Source organism: Pogona vitticeps, chromosome 12, assembly GCF_051106095.1.
Source record: "Pogona vitticeps strain Pit_001003342236 chromosome 12, PviZW2.1, whole genome shotgun sequence".
In the NCBI taxonomy this organism is placed as follows: Eukaryota; Metazoa; Chordata; class Lepidosauria; order Squamata; family Agamidae; genus Pogona; species Pogona vitticeps.
In genome coordinates, this window is record NC_135794.1 from 10,704,206 (window position 1) to 10,728,103 (window position 23,898).

A 23,898-nucleotide genomic window follows, 5' to 3' on the forward strand; every position below is an offset into this window, starting at 1 on the left:
AACAATATATCTTAATATAGTTACTTAAGAAAAAATAAATTTGTAGATTCTTTTCTTGCATCCTTATCAATCCAGTTATACATCAGAGTGTCAATGCTTTTGCAATCAAGAAAAATCAGTATTTTAAAGTGAAAAGAAGAGGAAATGATATCTATATGTGGTTGTAGTGGGTTTTTCAGGCTCTTTGACCGTGTTTTGAAGGTTGTTGTTCCTGACGTTTCGCCAGACTCTGTGGCTGGCATCTTCAGAGGACTGGAGTAGGAACTCAGTCCATGCTCTCTTGCTGTTTGCTGGATAGCTGAGCATTTATAGCTGTGGGAACAGCTTTTTGTCCTATTCAGGAGATAGGTTGATGATGGTGATCAGCGTGTTTTTGTTGTGGATGTATTGTTATGATAAGAGGGAGAGATTATCTGTCACTGTGATTGATGGGTATCTTTAGCTGGTCTTTTTTTGTGCAATGACCCCTGGCTCTCGTGGCTGGGTAGAGTTGGTTGACCTTTTGCAGGCTGTATTTTCCAGTGCTGGGAGCCAGGCCTTATTAAGTTTTATAGACTTTCCTCTTCTTTGTTGAAGCTCTGCTGGTGCTTATGGATTTCAGTGGCTTCCCTGTGCAGTCTAACATAAAGCTTGCTGGGGTTGTCCAGTAGTCCAGTGTTTTGAAATAGAATTTCACGCCCGGCTTGTTTTAGGGAATGTTCAGCTACTGCTGATTTTTCCGGTTGCTGTAGTTTGCAGTGTCTCTCATGCTGTTTGAGTCTGGTGTGAAAGCTGTGTTTTGTGGTTCCAATATACAGTGGTGCCTCGCATTACGACATTAATTCATTCCAGCAAAATCGCTGTAGAACGAAAACGTCGTTAAGCAAAATAAAAAAGCCATTGAAATGCATTAAAACCTGGTTAATGCGTTCCAATCGGCTAAGAACTCACCGTCCAGCACAGATCCTCCATAGGGGTGGCCATTTTTGGGTTCCTGTGCAGCGAAAAATGGCTCCTAAACACAGCAGGGAGCCATTTTGAAACCCCGGCCATCAGCTGTTTTGATCATCGGAAAGCGAAAATTGGTTCCTGAAACAGGGAACCGATCATCGCACAACAAAATTCCCACATTCAAAAATCTTGTCATGATGCGGATTCGTCGATAACGGAGCGCCTGTCTTGCGATGCACCACTGTATACCTGTCCACAACTGCAAGGTATCCGGTATATTCCTGCAGTGGTGAGGGGCTTCCTTTTGTCCTTTGCTGACTGTAATATTTGTGGTGTAATATTTGTAGGCTGTGTTTTTTCAAAAGTTTCCCCATGCGGTCCATTACCCCTTTGATGTAAGGCAGAAATACTTTATTTGTGGGTGCCTGTTTTTCCTCTTCAGTTTGGTGTTGTTTTCTTGGTTTCATTCTTGGAATAGCCATTCGCCTGTAGGGCCCAGTTCAGATGGTTGAGTTCGGTGCTGAGAAATGGAGCTTCACAGTTCCCATTTGCACGGTCTACCAGAGTTTTGATTATGCCTCTTTTTTGTCGTGGGTGGTGGTTGGAGTGTTTGTGTAGGTACCGGTCTCTGTGTGTGGGTTTTCTGTGGACCTTGTGTCCCAATAGGAGGCCAGTTTTGTGTATGACCACAACATCTAAGAAAGGGAGCTGGCCCTCTGTTTCTTTTTCCTTGGTGAATTGTATAATTGGGTGGATGCTGTTAAGACAGTTTTGAAATTCTTCCAGTTTTTCTTCACCATGGTTCCAAACTGCGAAGGTGTCATCCATGTATCGGAACCAGACTGTGGGTGTGAAGGGTGCCGAAGCCAGGGCCTGTTTTTTGAAATGTTCCATGTACGGTCAACCCTCAACTTCTGAACGTCCCTAGATACGGATTTTTCGATTTACGAACAGCTCCGTTGGCAAAAATTGGCATCGAATTGCGAACAGAGCTCGACTTGGGAACAAGGTCAAGGCTCTGTTCGCAAGTCAATGCCTTTTTTTTTTTTTTTTTTTTTGCTAACGGAGCCGTTCGTAAATGGCTTCCTGCAAAAAGGCAGGAAGAAAGGGCTGGAACTTTGAATTTCCTGCCCTTTCTCCCTGCCTTTTTGCCTTCAGAGCTCTCACACGGCTCTCTCCGATGTCGGGGGGAAGCCCTTTGAGAGTTCTGAAGCTGCCGATCGCGGCGGCGGGTACCACGAGGGATGTATCCCAGGGCTTGCCTGCCACCATGGGAGACCTCCCTGGGGGTCCCTGCCGCCGCGATCTGCGCCTTCAGAGCTCTCAAAGGGCTTCCTCCGATGTTGGGCAGAAAGCCCTTTGAGAGCTCCGAAGGCAAAAATTCGAATTTCCAGCGCTTTCTCCCTGCCTTTTTGCAGGGAGCCATTTATGAACAGCCCCGTAGGCAAAAAAAAAAAAAAAAAAAAAAAAAGGCATTGATTTGGGAACAGAGCCTCGACCTTGTTCTCAAAGGGCTTTCCCCCCGAGATCGGAGGAAGCCCTTTGAGACCTCCGAAGCCAAAAAGGCAGGGAGAAAGGCCTGGAAATTCAATTTTCCAGCCCTTTCCCCCTGCTTTTTTGCCTTTTGAAATGCTGGAATGGATTAATTCCATTCCCATGCATTTCAATGGGAAATGGTACTTCGAGTTACGAACGTTTTGACGTACGAATGTCGTTCCAATACGGATTAAGTTTGTAAGTCGAGGTACCACTGTAGGAGTTTGCTATAACTGGGCTGAGGGGGCTCCCCATGGCCACTTCATCTGTCTGTTCATAGAACTTGTTATCCTACTGAAAGTAGGTGGTTGTTAGGCAGTGTTGGAAAAGGGCCTTGATGTCTTCTGGAAAGATCTGCTGGAGGAGTGTCAGTACGTTGCATGGGTGGGGAAATTATTTAGATTTAACTGGGGTGTGGGGTGAGTTGGCTTGTATATTAGACTCTGGCTACGGTGGAATTTCTATTTTGTACTCAGCTGGGGGGTCTGTCTTTTTTTCTTGGGGTGGGGCTATTGCTTATATTGCTTGTTTTGTTAAAGTTGGCTCAGGTTGGGTGTCCTGTTACTCGAAAATACAGGGTGGGGGTCGTTTGCAATGAATGTTTAACAAAATGTTTGTTGTTCTCGGTATTTTTGGTGAAATTGATGGTTTTTTAGAAGTTTTATGTCATATGAGCATTTAAAGATTGTAATACATGGGATATCTAGCAGAGTAAACACCTTGATAATATGGACTAGGTGCACTGTAATGGTTGGGCACTTGAAATGTACAGAGAGTTGAAAATAGATAACAAATGCAGTGATGCCTCGCTTAGCAATTGCTCAATTTAACGATGAAATTGCTTAGCGATGACTTTTTCTGAGCCTTTTTGCGCTTCATTTAACGATGGTCCCTATGGGCGATTTTCGCTTAGCGATGGTTGGGACCATGCTTCACATAACAATTAAATTTTGGGTCACCTGATTAGCATAACGATGGTTTAAACAGCCTCATGTTTGCTGTTTTTAAAATGTTTTTAAGTTAAAGTTTATGCGTGCTTTTTTACTCTTTCAGCAATGGGGGTGGGGGGGTACCGGACGATAGGAAACGGATGAGGGCAAGCCTGGGGAACAGATTTATTTTGGTGCTTACTAGTAATATTTAGTCAGTGGTGTAAGACAAAAGATAGTTTAGTTAAAATATTGGCTTTGGGGGGCAGGGTTGGGTTTGGTCGCTGTCTGCCGGAAGGATTGTGCACGCTGGGCCATTTGACCAGCACTTCTAGCCAGGGTCGGATCATGGAATCAATCCAGAGTTTAGGAAAGTTAGTATCTTTTTCTGAAGATGACAGTTCTGAGAAACCCCCAGTCGCCCTCGTTACCAGCCCGGCTGGATGGGAGATTCTGGCCACGGACAGCCAAAACTTTCCTGACCTCTGGATTCATTGGTTCCCCGAAAGCCTGTCCCCCATTTCAAGTTTGCAAGGGGATAAAGAAGGAAGTAATGATGCCTCAACCTGATCTGCTTGTTTAGGGAGCTCCGGAGGAACGCAGCAAGAGAGCCAGTGACCTCCTTCTGTCTTTGGCCAAAGGCCACTTCCATGAGGTCATGGGATACCTCCAGAACATCTTAAAGGAGGTGGACACGCCACCCCACCCCATGCTGCTGAAGACCCTGGAGAACTTCAGCTCTCGCTACGGTCTGCACCTCTCGAGTTTTTCTCCCATGGTTGTGGGTTTTGATGTCCTCCTTTCCCAGATGGCTTGCGGGGAGGGGGATTGGGGGAGGACTAGTGAACTGAAGAAGCTGGACCAAAGGTGCCAAATTCATGAGACCTCCATTAAAATTAGAAGTGGGAAGGGACCCCCTTTTCCCCAACTGCACAATGTCCAACTAATTGCAGGAAAGCCCACCCTTTCCCTAGTGTTCCTTGTTTGTTCTTGAATCCCTGGTAGAGGGTGGTGTCTTTTCTGCCGGACCCCCTCGCCTTGCTGTTTTCCCTGCTTCTACCTTGGGTCTCAAAAAAGACTCGCCCAAGCTTGCCCCGGAGTGATGTTGACACTGAGCTGTAGCAGAAAGCGGCTACAGCGTGATCATCCTCCTCCTCAGAATGCCCGTTGCCTTCCCTCGAAGGAGTGTTTGGGTTGTGCCTCTTAAGCTTCCTGCTGGGCTTCACTACCCTGTTTGATTTCTTCCCCATCACATCTTGATGGAAATGAATGAGTAGATCATGGTGTGGGTCTTTTTCTCCTTTTGCAGCTCTCCGGACCGTCCCCTACATCATTACCAGCTTCCTTTACCTTCAGGTCATCCTGATCCTTGACCTGGGAAGCCGAGAGAAGGTGGCCATCTGTTCTGGTGAGTGGGAAAGCGGATCTCTTCCTCGGGAGTTGGCCTAAGAGTCCTCCCCATTCCTATCCGTCTGACGGCCTTTCTAGACGGAGCCCCTCTTCTCCTTAAAGTACAGACTTCTGTGCCGAGGTCATTGGCATATTCCCCACCATCCCATCTTCCCGTCTTCTTCCCGTCTTGCGTTTCCCGGTGACTTTCCTGAGACTTGCTCCAGCTTTTGAAGAGACAAACAGCTTTCTTCAAGGGCAGAGAAATGGATTGTTCAGTTTAACCCCAAGTGTTAGAAGGGGAGGAGACCAAAAGCAACACACGAGGTGCAAGGGGCAAGTAGAGCAGGTCGAGCGAGGCTTCTGCAAAAGAAAGCCAAGCGGGTTTGGGAAAGGAGCAATGGGGAAGGATCCGGTCCATTTCCCCTAAGGGTCAGACCCTGTCCGCCTGCTAGAAGCTCCATGTCTCTGACCCCAGGGAAGGTCCTCAGGGGTCAGGCTTTCACCTTCGTCCTCTTCTTTCACAGCTGTGGAGAAAATGTGTGTCTCCGTCGCCCACTATTATAAGAACTGGAGGCTGTGCCACTACCCTCGGGAGGCGGAGTCCAGCTTTTGCCGTCCCCTCCTGTCCATCTACCAGCGGCTGAGTGGATACTGGCAGCAGGAGGAGGACAGAAATGTAAGCAAACTCATTTTTATTTCAATTTGGGTGAGTTTCCGGTTGTATCAGGTAGAAGGAGTCGTGCCAGCCTGGGAGAGGGGAGTCTTTTTTCGGTCTTGCTGCTCCCTGCACAGGAAGAGGCGTGTCTCTGACACAAAAGGGCTTCCCTTGCCTTGGCTCTGGTCAGGAAGGGCCAAGGAAGGGGGAGCAGCGCCTTCCCTCTGACTCAAAGCCAATCGGGAGGGAAGGCGAGACGTAGTGCCCTCACTCGGAATAGTTGCTGGGGAAGGAGCTGCAATGCAAAGATTGCTCTTCCATTGGGCGGAGAGGGGGCAACCTTGATTCTCCCCTCCCAGTGATGCCTTGCAAAAAAAGAATGAAAAAGATACACAGCCCCTCTTTTGCTCCTGTGTTGGTCATCGTGAAGCGTCCGGATGATGGGCTGCTTTGCCCGGTGACTGCACAGCTGGGAAGAATCCTGTCTGTCCAGAGTGCCGGGATCTTATGGTCACCATTGGTTTCATCTCTGACGAAGGCCAGCCAAGCTTGTCCTGGCTTGAGATGAGATTCCTTCTCCTCTGGGGATGGATCCGTTTCCCTGCATTGATTGAGGGACCGAACCCTAAGGAGGTTCTTTGCATTTCTCTCTCTTGCAGGTGAGCGAGGCGGCTTTGAAGGCTCGGTGGCCAATGTTGGCCGTTCTCGTTCGGTACCAGCCACAGCAGGATGAAATTCTAAGGAAGTTCCCGGATGTCATCAAGGAGAGCAGGATGGTGGATGCTCCCCTCATGGCCAAAGTAAATGGATAGTCATGGGGGAGGCGGGAAGACATTGTTTGGAGACATGTGCGCTCGGGAGGATGATGGCAGAGAGGTGCTCTCCAGGGTCTCCCTGCTTGGGCTTGTCCTGGATCACCAAAGCCAGGCCATCCCTTAAGCTGGCAGAGGCAGCCCTACAGAGGAGAGTGGAGACGCCAGGATTTTTGGGGGTGAGGGGGCAGTGAAACGGCTCCAGACCTAGGAAGACATTTACAGGCCCTGAGCGCAAGGGTTGCGCACGGGGCACCGTAAAGAGCACCACTGTTGCTGGGTGGGAGAGTCAAAAGATGGTAGTCCAACCCCCCCCCCTCCTGAAAGCCTTTCTGAGCTCTGGGAGAACAGGAAGGGCCCCCTCGCAGGCTTCTCCGGGGCCTTGACCACTGTCCTGCCCAGGAAGCGGTCCTGCTGCTCTTCAGCCCTGGGGGGCTCAATTTGCATGGCTGAGAAAAGGCACACCACCAAACAGACACTGACTTCTCTCTTCCCCCTCCCACCGCCTGTGTTTTCTTTTTAGGGACTTTATCTGTTCCTGGAACACTCCGTGGACTGTCATCCCCCAAACCTCAAGAAGGTCTTCCGGACACTTGAGAAGTCCACGTTCAGCAAGGTAAGTCAGAGAAGGCTCTGATTGTGATCCCTCCTACCCAAAATGGAAGCCCCCGTTGGTTGCTCTCCACATGCCCCAGGAGTGGGGTGGCCGCTAGAAAGAAATCAGAAGAGTGGCATCACTAGGTGACACTGCCCAGAATCCTCCAGCTGACACAGTGATGCGGGACAGTCTTCACCCCATCCCAGAGCAGCCTGAAAATCATCCCACTCCCCAAGAGCTTTGCTGCTCTCACTTCTGGTGATCTGGAGATCTCTCCAGCCTCTTTCACGTCATGGAGAGGAAGGGTGGATCCCATCGCCACAAGGAGAACGTCATGAGCTGAGATGAAGACGAGGGCCTAGAGACGTGGGTGCAAGGCAGAAAGGTCTCTCTGGCTTTCTAAGCCAGGAGTAAAAGCAAAGTCTTGCAACCCAACACAGACAAAGGGTGAGGCCCAAACATTGAGGGGATTCAGAGAAAACCATGCAGTCCGGATGGAAAGTGGTTTCCATGCCCAACCAAAAAGAAATGTACTCTTTTTGGACTATAGTAAAAAAGACCATTCTGGCTGTGTGATGTTAGCTCTATAATCCAAAAGAAAGAGGAGGAGGAGGAGGAGGGAGGGAGGGAGGGAGGGAGGAAAAAGAAAAGCATACAAAAAAAAAAGAATTGTCCAAACTCTGGCAATAACGAATCCCTGCCGGGGCCCCAGTGAAATTGCCAGGGAGTCCAAACAGGAGCCACAGCCAGGAGACATCTGCACGACCTGAGTCTGTTCAACAGGGAGAGTAAAGGCCAAGAGAAGGAGGTTCCAGTCCTCAGAAACGTTCCCTGGCAGGAAGCAGGCTCTGGTCTTGCAGAAGGAATGGCCGGCGGGACCAGGAGCTCTCCTCCCAAGGCGCTTTTAGGGCCTTCCGGATCCCGCCTCAGATGGGGTTTCTTCAGCACGGGAGGCAGACTCGGAGAGGCAACCGACGAGATGACTTTCCTCCCTTTTTTTGCCAGGCGAGGGAAGCGACCCTGTTCTTCCTGAAGGAGCTCCTGAGCTCCCCGAAGGTCGAGGGATGTCTGGAATGGGAGATGGTCACCTACCTCTTCCGTCAGGTCGCCGTTCGTACCAGTCAAGGGGTAAGTCAGCGCGAAAGAGCCCCGAGAGATCCTTCCTCTGGCAGGGATGAGGCGACTCGGGGACCCCTTCCAAGCCCATCGGGAGGCGTCTCTGGGCCTGCCTGTCTCGTGACCGCCTGCCTCCTGCCATTCCAAAAGACGTTTCCCAAGCTCTGGGCTCTAGTAGGCGTCCCATCATCCCTCCATCATCAGGAGTGCACTGGTTGGAAACGTTGTGCAGGGGTGGGTGTGCAGTCGAGCCCCTCTTGGAATCGGCTGGGTGGGGAAGAGGCCCTCCCATCTGTGTGTGTGTTTGTGTGTCCCAGTCCCTCCTTTTCGTTCCAGCCTTGGCTGGGTTGCACCTTGGCACAGGGGCACCTCCTCCAGGTGCTGCCACCACCGTCTGGCTCAAACGCTTCCGAGGTGCGCAAGCTTTGTGCTTGTGTCACTCCCCGCGGGTGAAGGGCCAATTTTTGGGAGGGGGGGGCTTTTCTCTGGAGACGGTTCTGGTTTACTGACCTGGTTGTTTCTGTGGTTCTTGTGTGTCTGTGTATGGCAGGTCAGAGACTGTGTCAGGGGCCTGACAGGAAGGGAAGAGGTAGCCGATGTCCAGGACTTGTCCATCGAGGTCCTGGAACACGTCAACACTTCGGCCACCGGGATGTTTAAAGTGAGTGTCTTGGGTGGATTTGCCCTTCAGAAGACCGGAGGAGTTTCACCCCTCTTCCTACTCGGGGTGAGGTCAGGCGGGGAGAGAGCTGGCATTTTAGCCTGGGGGGGGCGCTTTATTTCCCAGCAATCCTACGACATTCGGGGAAGAGAACGCCAGCCTGGCCCCAATATGTGATGCCAAGCTACTCCAGACCGAGGATGGGCTCTGATTCTCTGACGGTCTCCTCTCTCCTCTTGGCAGGCTCTGTGGCCGAAGCTCTTATCCTTCTTGCTTCCTCCGGAATACACGCCAGCACTGACCCCGCTCTGCAGATGCCTTAAGGAGTTGGCCGTCCTTCGGCCGGAAGGATCCGTCCTCTTCCTGGGATCCTGCAGAGGAGGTCAGTTGATCAGTGGGTTGGTTGGGTACCAAAGGCAGTCCCCTGGGCTTGAACTGTGCATGGCTGGGTGGGATTGGCACTCACCTCTCTTCCCATGGGAAGGAATGGATCCCTCTCTCCTTTGGAGAGGTCATGCCTCGTTGAAGAGGTCTCGCGTGGGTGGGTAGCCTTCCAGGGGCCAATGTCAGACACGTCCCAGGAAAACCCAGGCCAGAGCACCCCCAGAGGGGCCAGAGATCAATGTGATAAGATGCAAGGCAGGGCCTCTGGGCTTGAAGGAGACTCGCCGTTCCTTGAGCCCGGAGGGAAGGGGAATCCTCCTATTTCTCAGTGAAAGCTCAGGCCAAGGGGAGTCCGGGGCGCTCCAGAAAGGAGCAGGCCCACCTCCGCCCCCCCCCCCCAGACCTCCATGTCCTTTTGTGGCTTTCCGAAGGAGCCCGGTCCGTTGCTGGAAGGATCCTAGTGACTAGACCTGGGAAGGAGATGAGGAACAGCGGGAAACCTTTCCATGATTCCAGAGCTTGCATCACTAACGTCCTCCCCCCCCCTCGACCCCTGTTCTTCTCCTTTTAGTAAAGCTTCCAAGTCCGCAAGAAGTCTTCGGACGGCTTCTGGTGAGCAATGCTTAGAAAAAGCATCTACGTTTTTGTCTTGGGGGGTGGGTGGGAGGAGAGTATGGAGGTGAAAGGTCCTCTCAGTTCCTTGACCTCCCATTTCCCAGAGTGTGTTGTGGCTTCTCGGTGCAGGGATTCCAAAAGAGAGGTATTGCAGAAACCTCTTCGGCCCAGTACGCTGGCTGGGGAGCTGAGTGGGAGAGCTTTCTGGCGGGAGGGCCTGAGGGGGTGAGATGCACTCCATGCTGAGCCTGCTTCGGAGAAGCTCCAGCCCGTGGGGCCTTGGGCAAGCTGCAGGTGCACCTCCTCTGCCAGGGCCTGGCGAGGCGCCTCTGAGTGCTGTGTCCCTTGGACACCCTGGAAAGGGTGGCCAGATGTCCATATTTGCTTGACTGCACACCTTCTTTGTATTATTACTTCTAGTGGTTCTTTCCAGAGTTTGGAAAGCTGCTTTCGCAAAAAGCCATTCACCCCAGATCCTCCCTGGAAGGTGAACAAGCAGGTCATCCCGTGGCAAAGTGCTCCCCCTCCCCCCCCTTTGAAAGGAGATGTCGTTGCCTTCTTCATTGCAGAAAATTAGTAAAAGGAGGGCTAACGAGAAATGTAGGAAGAAAGGAACTCCCTAAAGGATCGGAAAGTTCCTTCCGCTGCAATATTGTTAGCTGGCTTCATGACAACCCAGGGAGAGGCAAAATGCAGCCCTCAGCCCTGCTGGGGCCAACCAGCTCCCCCGCTTGTGTAAAAAACTGAAAACGCAACAACCGAAGGGGCCACGAGAGGGAACTAGAGAAGACGTCCCGGTCTTGTTCTGGTCTCTCAGTGAGGAAACCACCCACTTGCTTTTTTGGGGGGCAGTTTTCTGTGGGATGGTGTCATCTAGTGGAAGGGCTCTCCCGTCCAAATCCAGCGGAGAGACCCAGAATCCTAAGGAAAGCATAAGTTAGGATAGTGCCTGAGTAATGCTAGGCACTACTCTGGGCAGTTTATGTTAAAAAAAATAATTAAGGACAATAAATAGAACATCATCTAAAAGCAACGCATCTCATATAAAGCAAGGAAATCACAACCATCCGTACCGCAGCTCATAAATCAGACTAACCAGGCGATGGCACGAAGGGTGGCCTCGTTGCCACCAGAGCCTGACGAGAGGATGCCCTCCGAGGCTTGAGGGAGCAGCCTTGCTTTGAGCATCCTCTTCAAGGCCGGGATGTTGCCCAGCGCAGGACCCCCCCCCCCCCGGATAGGAAATGGACCGAGCAGAGAAGGCGCCAACGGGTCACTGGGACCCCCCTCCTCTCGGGAGGGCGATGCCTATTTCCAGGAGAGGAACTGCTCCTGAATCTGAGCCGCTGGCAGTTAGAGATGGACGGGTGAGTCCTGGCTTCTCCTTCGGGGGCCCTCCTTTCTCATGTCTCCTCTCCTGCCTACAGGTATTGTCCTCCTCCGGGAGCCAAAGAGGCTTCTGGGCCCTCCAGCTTCTGCACGCCCTGCGAGCTGACATCCACGAGGCCATTGTTCATCTGTGGGCGCAGCAAATCCCAGCGCTTTGGGGGTATTGCCAGGCAGGTAGGTCGCCTGATGTGTGCCTGACAGAAGGATTCATGGTGAAATGCTTTCCCGCCCCCCCGGCCCATCTCAAAATCTTAAAAGTGCTGCGCTTCACTTTGCAAGCTATCTGAGGAATAGCGCTGTCTTCCAGAAGGCCCCTTGATCTTGCTTCCATTTTTCTAAAGTTCCTGACATTCGTTTTATCCGTTCACCTGATTTTGGATTTTTTCCTGGACAAATTCAGGAGCACCTGGCAATCCAAAAGTAGGTTTGCCTTTTCAGACTTTTGCCCCAGTTCTGAAGTGCTTCCCTAGACAGCCCCCCCTCCCAGGGACGTACACGAAGCAGGTGGACCTCTATATAGGTTCTGGCAGGCATGGGGGGTGGCTTAAAGTCTCTGAGCAGTTTTCAAATTCATAAAGGAAACAGTAAGGAAATAGTTATGTTACTTTTGTAACATACATTCATTTTCTATTTGTATTTTTACATGGATTCTATTAAGATGTCAGAGAACTTTAGTAATTTTGGTGATGTCGAAACATTGTAATGCTCTCTCTCTATATATATATTGAATCTATATGTAAAGATCACGATGTTTACTAATAGGGTACACACAAAAACAGGGCACAGACCATAAAAACAGGACTGATTTTCCTACCATTTGGTACTTGAAAGATTGTGAAAAATGTCTACACCTTGTGCATGACACACCTATAGTGTGAAAGTCATGTGTTCCAAGTGATGATGTTGACCATCCTCGGCTAGTTTGAGGGATAGTAAGGAAATGTTATTCTTGTGAAATAGCACCACAATTGGTAAACAGATTACTTTTGCCTCCTTTTTTCACATGTAGCCAATTATATTTAGAGATGCCTTTCAAAATCCTGCCTGGGGGTCTCTAAGAGGGAGGGTTTTGCCTATTTTTAAGAGTACGTTAGTAGGACCTTCCTCTTTAAACAGTGAGGGATGACCAACAGATTCCATTTCAAGAAGTCATGGCTCAAGTACTACTCTTGAAAAATACGGTCCCAAACTCTACACCACACCCACACCCACCCACACCCGTCCCAATTGAGTTGGTACAACGATGTCCTCTTTTCCTTCCAGAAGGCACCAGAGGAAGCCAACCTGAGTGGCAGCAGAAGCTTCTGCAGGTGAGGTTCTGCTCTTCTTCGACCTGGAACTGGCTGGAGGGAGAAGAGGGATCTCTTCGACAGAGCAGGCTGGGGGCAGGGGGGTCTCCTGGACTCTGGTCCATTAGCCTGAGGGGCAAAAAGGAAGAGCCTGTGAAGTCAGATGCCCTGGGCAGCAAATGGGAAGAAGGACAGACAGGTGTAGACGACGTAGGACACAGCGGAGAACCGTCCTCCCCCAGTGTTTGACTCGGAGACCAAGCTGGTCCATTTTGGCTCTCCGGTTTGGCAGCCTATTGGCTTTAGACTAGGTGAAGAGAGTGCTTAGCCCCTTTTCCCCTCAGCTCCGGTGGGAAGTCATAGTCTCCATTTCTTTAAGAAGTGATTTTCCAAGGGCATTTTTAAGGCATTTGGGCAGGGGAAAGGGCAGGAGTGGAGTCTTAGGAGCAGACGTCAAGGCCCTCGTGAACCAAATGTCTGGATTAATTCATGCTCTCCTCCTTAGTTCCTGAGGAGGTCCCTGAAGACCATGGAGGATGACAGGTGGACCAAGAACCTGATCTTAGCCCTGGAAGATCAGATGGGCAGCTATGCGGACGGGTCCCTTGAAAAGGTTCGTTCCCCCATTTCTCGTAAAAACCGCAGTCCTGTCGCCCCTCAGCTTCTCCCCCGAGCGTGGAAAGCTGCTGCAACCTGGGGGAGACCTCAGTCCCTCTCAGCCAACATTTGTCCAAAGCAGCTGCTGCAGAACATAGTGGCGGAAATCCTGTTGCTTCGCCTAGGAAGTCGTCCTGGTGGAGGCCCCTTGAATGGGCGGGCGTGGGATGGGTCAACGCCTCCCTCAGGATTCTGTTGCTTCAGTGGGCCTTCTTGAGGGCCACTTTCCACACCAAGCAACCGGATTTCGGCCGGAGTTGTCCAGCCTCTGCTGGACGGCCTCCAGTGAAGGACCGCCGACCCAAAGATCTAGACAGGTGTCCGATTGTTCGACTGAAACCTCCCCCCCGGTCTACCCCTCCTTCTCTTTCAGAGCGTCCTCTATCAAGTCCTGGGCTTGTCACTGGCCTGCTGCGCGGACCGCACGTACGTCCTGCACTGGCTGGAGCGTTTGATTGAGAGCGCCAATTATTTGGAAGCAGCCGAGAAAGAGGTGAGTCTCTAGTGATTCAGGGCAGCCTTCAGAGTTCTGTACCCACCTGGCGTCTCTTTTGTCCTTTGGGGGGGTGGGGACGGTGGCGGCTTCTTAATAGATGGACGCCCTGCTCTTCAACCAAGAAGGTTTTTCTACCTCTCTTAAGTTGAAACCCTCCACAACATTGCAAGGGAGTGAAGAGCACCTGGCTGTGCTAGGATGCCACAGAGTCAGGAACATGATGGTGTGCTAGGGGTGGTCTTCCCTCCCTCCCACACGGGGAGATCTAATCCAGTTTCAGTCATTTCTCACATCAGCATCCCTTCTCCAATCTTTCTCTCTCTCGGTCCCCTCTCCCCCACCCCCCCTTACAGAAAGTTGCCGAAATCCTTTCTTTTGCTGCGCTGGACCATTTAGATCTGACCCTGGCCACCTTGGACGACTGCAGAGCTGGCATGGATCTCAAGATGGGGCTGTCTGCCCTCCTCACCCACCATAAGGTAAGCCAGCGGCCGGGGCCAGCAGGTCAATGCCAACTCTCAAATAAGCCACCCTGGATTCAACAGGATCTAAAACTGGAGCCTGAGCCTCCTCTGATGCCAGCCATTCATCTTCACATTCCATGGGATCACTGGCTGCAGAATGAGGAGGTTTGCTCAACTGATGGGATTTACCTAAGTGTTGACATACGACTCAGCAGTGCATTCCGTGGCTGAATTCCTGTTGGGCAGCTCCACCTGCACCTGGGGATGACATCATCCTCATTGGTGGCAAATCCCTGCTCATTATGAGCCCATTGCTGCTGCTTGATGGCAATTTCAGGGTGCAGAACCCCAAAATTGCCAAGAGAAGCCTGTCACCAAGCGGCATCTTCTGCGGTCGATTTGTGCACAGAATCATTGTGCCTGTGGAGCTGCTCAACAGGATTTCAGCCCCTGGGCTTCTGCAGATGAGACAGGTGGAGTGCTGGATTGTTTCCAACACCCAAAAAGTGAAGTTAAGCATACAATCCTGAAGCATTTTTAATGGGGGAAAGTCAGTCCGCCTTCCCCCACTGACCCCCAGATCACAGGACATAAGTAATTTGATAAAACCAAATCAATCCTGCTGCCATGGCGATCAAAGAAGGGACAGAAGAGGGAAACGGGCAGAGAGAGACAGACAGACAAACAGATGATAAGGTAGCAGCTGCCACCTTGCCAAAACACCCCTTTCTGTTGTCTACTTAGGATTACAAGACTGGCAGGCGAGGGCACCTCCTTAAGACCCTGATCCTAGCCTATGGCCGGGTTGCCATCCGGGCCCCCAAAGAGCTCCTGTTGAAGAGTGGGGAGGCAGAGATCCTGAAGAAAGTCCTCAACCTTTACAGGATGAGCTTCCAGGTAAGAAGTAGAAGGGGGTCGGAGGGTTGGATTCTGCTGAAATGGGGCACGGAGGGAGCAGGTCGCTGTGGGGAGGGGTGGGAATGGAAGAGAGGGAGTTCACTGTACTCCAGAAACCAGCCAAAGTGACCTGCCCTAAAATTCAGGTGCCACATTGCAGCTTGTGTGTCTCAGGGTGCTGCCATTAGCCTTTTCTTGCCTCACTGAGAACTGAAGCAGATGAGACGCTTAGCTCCTATTCAGAAGTGGTGCTCCTCAAGTGGTAAAAGATGTCTGGTTGCCATAGTAGCTGACTTCCCTCACCTTCATCCCCTGCATTTTGTAGGTTTTGTTTCATGAGTGGCCACTTTCAGTGCTCATCTTGGATTGTCTAGGCATCTGGCTCTGAGGAAATCTCTTTCTGGGAGCCAAAACAAAGAGAAAGAAAGAATGAGTGAGAGAGAGAGAGAGAGAGAGAGAGAATTGATCTCTCTCTTAAATGCCTGTCTCAATCCCGAAATCTCACTTCCCTCCTTCCTAGCAAGGAAGAGGTGACATCTGCCAAGAAGCATTCAGTTTTGGGCTTTTTCCATTCAGAACCATTCAAGAAAAATCCAGACCATTGAGGGGGAAACCCCTCTGATGATTCTGAGCCATTTGCATAGCAAAGCCGTTTATCCCCTGGCCCAAGGCCTGTGTCCTTAACATTTTAAACAATAAATTTAAAAAAGGCCAGCTGCCTTTCTAGGCTTGTGCAAAGAGGTCAGTTTCTCCATTTTATTTTTCAGGTCCTGGGAGTCAAAATTGAGAGCAAGGTAAGCTGTCGCAGATCTGAGGGTGTGATCGGGCACCTCCGTGTCCGAATTTTTCCCCTTGAAGTGGAAGCAGGATGGAGGGCCCCTGCTAGGGCCCCTATTCATATGTGGCATTTCCCCTAGTGGAATCTCTTGTCCTACTATGATGATGATGATGATGATGATGATGATGATGATGATGATGATGATGATGATGATGATGATGATGATGATGATGATGATCAACTCCTCCCCCCACTTGAGGAATCCTAGAGAGATGAACGGGGGGGGGGGGGGGTTTGCTATTGTTGTTGCCCTGTCCAGTCGCTTCTGGATGGCAGCCCTCGTTCCGCTTCCAGAGGGTGGGAGACGTTCACACCAAGCTCACCCTGGAATCCTGGAATCCTGGAGTTGGGAGGCCATCGAGTCCAACCCTCTGCTCGAGGCAGGAATCCGAATCCAAGCAGATCCGACCGAGGGTTGTCCAGTTGGCTCTTGAAGGCCTCCAGGGTTGACTCCCGCTCGCGAGTTCCCAGGGCCAGGCCGCGATCTGAGCCCCGTTCCAAACTCAACTGGCTATAGCATGCTGGCTCTCGGAAGGCGGCAGGAGTGCGAAAGGATCCTCACATGATAAACCCTTTGAGGAGGCTTCTTTCTTGAGGTGGAGGGACCCGAGAGAAATCAGCTTGATAGGCCGACAGAATTCCTTAAAAGGGGTTCCTTCCCACCCCCGTGGAATTCGTGTCTGCTCACTGCGGTTTCTGTGGCTGGTGGTTTCGCAGAGTTTTGAACGAAATCCTTCCTGACTTTGGGCAAGGCTCTTTGAACCCCATCCTTCTCTCGGGTTTGATCTTTTCTGAGAGAGACTCACCATCGTTCGAGGCGAATCTGGTGGGGAGGCAAGAGGAAGCCTTCTCAGGGGCTGCCCCCAAGTTCATGATCTCCCTGCTGAGGGAAGTTAAACAAGCAGATTGTAGACATACATTTGGTACCAGTACCAAAGGAGGAGGATGATGACCATTGGGTTCTTTTAGGCAAGACAGGACACCCACCTGAAGCTGCTCTTCTGCGAGAGCGTCGCCAGCATCTGCAAAGCCATCTCTGAAGCCCAGGACGGGAACTTCCAGCTGGGCTGCAAAAAAGAGCTCTTGGAGGCTTTGTTGGTAAGCAACGTGGGGGGGGGGGGACACCCGAAGGGTCCGGTGGGGTTCCCAGAAAGCCCAGAAGAGGGAGGGGGCGTCTCTTCAGACCCGGGGGGGGGTCTTCCTCGTGGCACAAAGGAGACTTTTGGAAGCTCCGCCAGGGAGACCCTTCTTGGAGGGCTTCCACCACGAGAGCCCCACCCGCTCTTTGGGGAGGGGTCTCCTTGGGAGCAAAGCGTCCAGCCGGCAGCTCTGCTCAGAACGGTTGTTGCCCCAACACCTCGGGGAATGGCTGTCCGTGGAAAAAACGGGACTCCCCCTCAGGAAAGCACCTTCAACCCCCTTCTGGGCGATTTTAGAAAGCATGTTGGTCGTATCCTCTGTTGAGTGGATGAAACCCTGATCTCTCCTCCCCCTCCTTCTTGTTTCTCCTTCTTCTTTCCTCCTTCCATCACCACCACCACCACCACCACCACCACCACGGGGGTCTTCAGGCCTTTCTTGGGACGGAGCGCCTCGAAAACCTGAGAAGCTCCCTTCTCCCAGCAACCATCTCGGCCTTAGTCTCCCTGAGGTAAGTTATCGATAGGCAACGGAGAGGCCAGCTGGGCTAGGGAGGCCTCCCTCAGGCAGCAACTGGTGTGGGGCGGGGGCGGCTCTTCGATGTGACAGGGGGGCTCCCCTGTCAGTGCGTTTGGTTGACGGGCACGAGACGGGCAGGGAAGTGAGGCTGCCAGCTGGCTTCAAGGCCACAGGGTTTCCCTCCAGAGACACAGTCCTCCAAAGCTGCTGTCCTTGCCCTGCCCACTCGCCAATGATTATACAGAGGCAGAGGCAGTCTGATTTCTTGTCACGATGCTCTCACATGTAGATCAGAACGAGAAAGAGCCAGCCTGAGATTTGGGCTGCCTTTCTGCCTGGGACCTTTGTAAACCTCTGTCTGGATTCTCAATCTACCTTCCTTCTGCTAGCCACCTCAAGCCGTGCCTGCCAGTGGAAGCTCTCCGGGAAATGCTGGACGGAGTCATCAAGAGCCTCTTTCTCCTCCCTCCCCTGGAGCGTCTTAAAAGGATAGCAAATGATGAACAGGATGCGTCCAACATCGAGGTATGTCAGGCAGGTTTTCTTCTAGGTCTTCCTTTTTAACCTCTGATGGGAGCTTTCCTGAAACATCCTATTGCATAGAAGGATGCAATATAGAAGAGGATAGAAGGCTGAAACGTCGCTTTGCTTTTTTTTTTTAACCGCCAAGGCCTCTTAAACATCCTAATGTCATTGTGCGGTCAATGTCTGTTTGTTTCCACTCTTTGCTGGGCCTCGCTTTGCCCACCCCCTGGTTTATGAGGAGCCCATGGCGTCAGGGGAACGGTGTAGCTCTCGGGCCTCACTCCCTGGGTTGTCCTTTCAGCTCATGTACACCAGATCCGTTGAGGCCAGGGGGAAACTCTTCGAGGTCCTCGTTACAGAAGAGCCAACCTCAGAGAGGATTGATGTCATGTTCCAGGTAAGCATAAACCCAAAAGGAAATCCCCTGGATTGGCCATTTACATTCAGTATTGCAGAAACTTTGCCAACTTCATGGTCAAACTATACATTGAGGATAATCTGTAATTACCATATTGTCCGAATTGTCCCCATCAGATCATTTCAGCATTTATATAGGATCAAACTAGATCTGACACGCAGCTGTCCAACTTTCTCTGGAGGGCCTCCAGTGTCGGAGCGCTCGGCCAGATCCTTGGTTCCATCGTTCGACAGGAATCTGGTTTCCTGTCCCTTGAGTCCATCATCCCCTTACGTGCTGATGCGCTTTGGCTTGACTGAGAACCCCTCCTGCCCCTCCTGGGTGTGACCACCTCTCGGCCTTCTTTCCTCAAGGTTAACCATGCCCAGTTTCTTCCGTCTTTCCTCACAGGGCTTGGTTTTCGGTCCCCGGATCACCCTCGTGGCCCTCCTCTCCACCTGTCCCAGCCAGTCTGCCTCGCCCAGACCGATCTCTCAGACACGAAAGCTTTCCTCAAGAGCGAAGTGATGTTGCCTCTTAGAACGGCCGAGCCGGAAGGGAGGCCTAAGTCTGGGCCCTCCTCGAGGAGGCCGAGTGGGGAATCGAACTCCCCACCTCTGACTTCCACAGCCAGAGCCCTGAACCCCTGAGCTCTCCGGGAGTGCTCGAAGGAGGGATGATCCACAACACGTAGATCGGGGGGGGGGGAGAGCCTTCCCTCTCTCTCACCGTTTCCACATTTCACCCACTGGGCCATGAATGACCAGCTGTGTTTGGCAGCCAGATGGGCTACGTGGCTCCCATCTGGCTGAGGGATATCTCAAGGAAAAGCAGGATATGTTTGTAAAATGGAAAAGGTTTGCCCCTCAGAGAGGTCTCATAAACGGGTCTGTGTTCTTGCTTGGCCTCCAGCTGATCGAGCCCTGGTTCCTGGAGTGTGAGGGGAGCCGAGAGAGGGCCCTGCAGGCCAGCTTCCAGGTTCTGGCTCCCTTCCAGGCCAGCTTTCGTCTTCCGGTGAGTCCTCCTCCTCTTCCTCCCGCCTCCTCCTCCTCCTCTTGCTGGCCGACCAGAAGACCCTGTGGGAAGAGTCCCGATATTCAGGAAGGCTCCCCGGAAAGAGGCAAAACTCTCCCTCTCCTTGGCGTCTTTGGACTTGGGCTCCATGACTTTAGACCAGCCTTTCCCAGCCGGGGGCTTCTCTAGAGTAAGGATTTCATCTTCTCCTGCGTGGGCTCGGCCATCGGATCAGATGGGACAAGCATGAGAGAACTCAGCTTGAGTGTGTCTATAGAAGGGAATGCCTTTCTTTCGATGGGTGGAGGCCATTTCTGCTCTGCTGATGTGGTGATATGCACGTCCATCTGGTTCCCTTCCATCCGACGCCCATCAGGCTTCATGCCTTTGGTCTTGGGGTGGGGTGGGTGTGCATTTTCAGAGTGATGGAAATCATTGATGATGTCCAAGAAACGAGCAATGAATGGTTTCCTTCTCAATCAGCACCAAAGAGCAGAAGTGACTTTGCAGAACAGACGTCTCAGAGGAGACGAGAGTCTGGCGACCGCCCTGGGTCTCCACTAGGACTGTCTTCTCCTCGATTGACACTCACTCCCCTCCCGGTAGCACCTCCCACAGCAGGGGCTGTACAGCCAGGTGGGCTCACCTTGGACCCAGGCTGGCTGTGGCTTTCCTCCCCGCTTCTCTTCCCACCTATGCCAGCCTGATGTGTCCCAAGCCTGGACAAGAAGGCGGCCCCAAGGGCTGAGGGCAGGCCTGATCCAGAGCTCCTCTCCCCTCTGGGACGATGCAGACGAGCTTGCTCGGTTTGGGGACTGGCCTTCCAAAGGCAAGGAGGGTTCCCTTGGAAGTTGGCTTTCACAAACACAGGAAGGCCACTTCCTTCGCCTCTTGGCAAGATGAACATGCGATTCGCGTCAATGACCAGGCTCTCTGTAAGGTCTGTTTCAGGCCTCCGAGAATCCCTTCTGCTGCAGATCTTGGAGGAGAGGTCGGTTCTGCCAATCCTCAGGCCTTCCAAGGCCATTTCAATCGGTTTTGTTCTTTTCTTGGTAGGACGGAGAGAATTTCAAAGGCTACGGTTTCGCGGTAGCCTTCCTAGCCCCTTACATCCTGGAGAACTCCATCGCATGCCGGCAGTGGGCAGCCAAGTGTATCAACTGCCTGATTCATATTCAAGGTGAGAATGTGGGTGGGGGAGATGGGATCAAGGGCTTCAAGGCCAATCAATGGGTGCCTTCACTCTGTGACCGCTAGCGTTCTTGGAGTGACTCTGTCTGGAGGTGAACCTGGATGGATGTAGGACCCCGGGAAACCTCTTTCCAGCTGAGCTGGACCCCACTTACAAACAGACAAGGGGATTATCCTCAGGGGAGGCAGAAGGTGCTCCTTCAAGGCGTCAGATCCCAAGGGTGAAAAACGCTGCCCCTTCGAGGTGGCTTCATCCCCAAGCCTGCAAATCAGGGCTTAGAAAATGACGAGGATGACCTTCAAACAATTTGGTTTAGCCATGAGATGACACCAAGAATCCCAGGTTGACCCATGTTAGTTTTAACAATGAGGGACACTGTAGGTGTGAATTCCACTTTGAGCCCTTTTTGGTTCTTTCCAGTGACGTTTTATGTGTCACCAATTCATGACTTTAGGAGTCCAACACCAAAGGAAAGAGAGAGGTGGCCGGACAAGGCAGGGAAGCAGTGGCGGACAGTGGGAAGGGAAGGGGCAGGCTGGGGCGGGGTGACATGGAGTAGGAAGTTTGTTAAATCGGGCAAAATCAGTTGATTCCGAAAACGTTGGGTCCTCCAGTTTAGACCCCGAACCAACCCGAACTAGCAAGTCAGTGATTTTTAAATCATGTCCTTCTGGTTTCTATCTTATGTCAGTTTCTAAAGCAATCCATTTCTTTATTTAAACGAGAGCACAGGCTTTATAACATGATTCACCCTCTTTTCTTTCCAGGCGGAGCGAGAATCACGGAGGCGGAAGAAAAAGAGATGACGTCTGCCCTCTGTGATCTCCAGGCAGAAGTCCCCACCGATCTGTCTGGGGCTTGGGCCAGACTGGCTAAGGTGATTCCCTTGATCGGGTGGGAATCTCCCGAGCGCCTGGGTCACATCCACCTCCCAAACCGGTTGGAGTCCTGTTTTCTCAGCGAGCCGAGTCAATGGCCAGGCTCATTGGCAGTGCCTTCATCTCTGAGATGAGGTCCCTGGGTATGAAATCCGGATGGCCTGAGCCGTCCTGTGTCCTCGCGGAGAGGCTCCAGTCCTTGTCCAACTCCAAGCCCACATTGGGGCCTTTCCAGTTCTCCTGGGGAACCTGCTGGAGTCCACGGGGAAGTGCCAAGGCCGCCTTGTTTTGGAAGAAAGAGCAAGATGCAGAGAATTCCTGCAATCCCTGGGCAAAATCCTTGGGCAGGACTCTTTGGAAAAGCATAGAGCTGCCCATCCTTGGTCTGGCAGGAAATCTCACTGGGGAAGGAGAAGGTCTGAGCTACAGAAAAAAAGCCTGTCCTTTCTTCTTTTTTTGGCAGGTGGTCAGCATCCATCTCGCGAAGGACCAGCTGTTGGACTTCACCGAAGCCATCCTGGAAGACCTGGTGTCAGGGATCCCCAGCTGTGCCAGGGCTGCTGGCTACTGGTTGCTCGCCAACCTCCAAAACCACGGGGAGGCCATGAAGAGCCAGGTAGCCATTTGCCAGGAACCCTCCTTTTCTCCAGGCAGGAGATGCAGAAGTCAGAAAGAGATCTCCACCTGCATCTTTTCAGCTTTGCCCAAAGGATGCTGAACTTCCTTTTGTAAACTTCTGCCCTTCTGCAGAATCCAGAATTTCTCAGCCAGCAGAGCCATGGCCACCTCGGGTGGGGGATTCTGGGTGCTGTAGTCCAAAAAAGGCCCTTTTCGTCTCCTATTCATCCCCGTTGTTTTCTCTAGGTTGGCCCTTCATCTGGACAAAGGGGTCTTGGGACGAGCTTTCTGGCCACATCCAGACGTGGGCACAGCTCTATAAACCACGTGGGCTGTCACCTCAACCCGGGGGGGCAGCGGCAAGGGGGCGCCGCTGTGGTCGTGAGCTCACTGGAGGCCCCAATAGATGGGCTTCCGTTCCAAGTCACTTCAGCCAAGCTAAGACTTGCTCAAACGAGAACGGTGTCCTTTCAGGGGGGGGAAGAGTAATCTTGTCCTTCTGATTTCTAAATAGAATAAGAAAGAAATAAAACCATTCTTCACTTTGTCTAGAGGGGCGGGGTATAAATCGAATAATAAATAAATAAAAATCTGAGCCAGGGATCCCCGTCTTGCTCCTTCCAGGTGCCCGAGCTCCTCGATACTTTCTGCAGCCGCCTGCCGATCGTCACTCAGGGAGGCATGGAGGAGGTCCTGCTGGAGGCGGTCTGCATCATGGCCCGCTCCCACCTGGACACAGTCTTGGGCCACCTCCTCCGCCGAAGCCTCCCCTTGGACAGGTGGGTGCTGGAGGGAAAAGAGGGCTTTCCGTCCTTGGAGGAAGAGGCTTCTTTCTTCTCGGTCAGGCCCCGGTCCCTTAACTGGGGCGCTTAGATCGAAAGGACGGATGCAGTCCTGGTGGGAGACCCCACGCAAGGTTTCTCCTTGCCCTGTGAGAAATTGGTTTCTCACTGCCGGGCGGTGCAGACCCACCAGGGGCTTCTTGCGCCCAAGCTGCTGGTTCTGAAGGCCAAGTCCAGGCTCAGGCCATCTCTGCAACTCCCCCCTTCTCTCCTTATAGCGAGACTGGCAAGCTGTGGAGGTCTTTCGATCGAGACCCATCCCTGGCTGTGCGAGTCCTGGCCAAGCTAATGTCATGTGTGAACCATCCCTCCATCCTCGGATCAACAACCAGCTCTAGCATTGATGAAAGCGGGGACTATGCGGAGGAAGAACCGCTCAAAGTACGCTCCAAGGGACACGGGATGGCCCATCCTTTGAGACCACGTTGGGAAAACCGTCTCGGCTGTTCTGCTCTGAGAGCCGCTGAAATGGGTGGCACCAAGGAGGCCAGAACCCTTGCCTTGGGGAGGAGGGGAGGATCTGAGACCCCCAGTAACACATGGTCTCTCTTCTCCCCCCCCACCCCCCGTTCCCTTCCTCTTCCTCCCCTCTGCAGGCCACCTGTGCGATCTATGAGGTCCTCTCAGGACTGCCCTCTGAGGTGGATCTCCAGAAGGTGTTCCCGGAGCTCCTGTTCACCCTCCTGTGGCAGGTCAGCCAAACCCTGGGGCAGAAGATGCCCCCGTGTGAGGGTCGCCGCAGGCTGTTCCTGAGGGAGCAGCACCTGACACCAGGGAACCCTTGCAGGTAACGTCCCCTCCCTTGGGCAGGCTTGGGAGCCCTGCAAGCCTGAGGGGAGGGTTTTTTTGGGGGGGCAGAGGCAGTCTTTCTGCATGGGGGAAGCGTGCCCACATCTTACGTGCAGCAAGGAATGGCCCCATCCCACGAACCTCTGCCCGAGTCCCCTTCTGGGCCGAAGGCGGCATCCTCTCCCGGCCGCGTGGAGGTCCTTGCCAGCCCTGCTCCTGGAATTTCCCCGCTTCTTCTTCTTCTTCTTCGGAGGGGGGGGCGATTCTGAGGCCCTCTCTGGGTCCTTTCCTTCTGCAGCCTCTCTGTGGACACCCTGAAGGCTCTG

The 23,898-nt window shown here is 52.5% G+C and overlaps 1 protein-coding gene across 1 annotated transcript; it reads left to right on the forward strand.

The window, feature by feature from the left end:
* Positions 1 to 10,987: 10,987 nt before the first annotated feature.
* On the forward strand, positions 10,988 to 22,814 carry LOC144584617 (maestro heat-like repeat-containing protein family member 2B). Its single transcript, XM_078381055.1, has 13 exons — positions 10,988 to 10,995; positions 11,056 to 11,191; positions 12,812 to 12,919; positions 13,337 to 13,456; positions 13,813 to 13,938; positions 14,668 to 14,820; positions 15,588 to 15,614; positions 18,144 to 18,239; positions 19,152 to 19,253; positions 20,310 to 20,433; positions 21,213 to 21,322; positions 21,787 to 21,939; positions 22,566 to 22,814. Exons 1-13 carry the CDS (start codon positions 10,988 to 10,990, stop codon positions 22,812 to 22,814), a joined length of 1,512 nt encoding a protein of 503 aa, XP_078237181.1.
* The last annotated feature ends 1,084 nt before the right edge of the window (positions 22,815 to 23,898 follow it).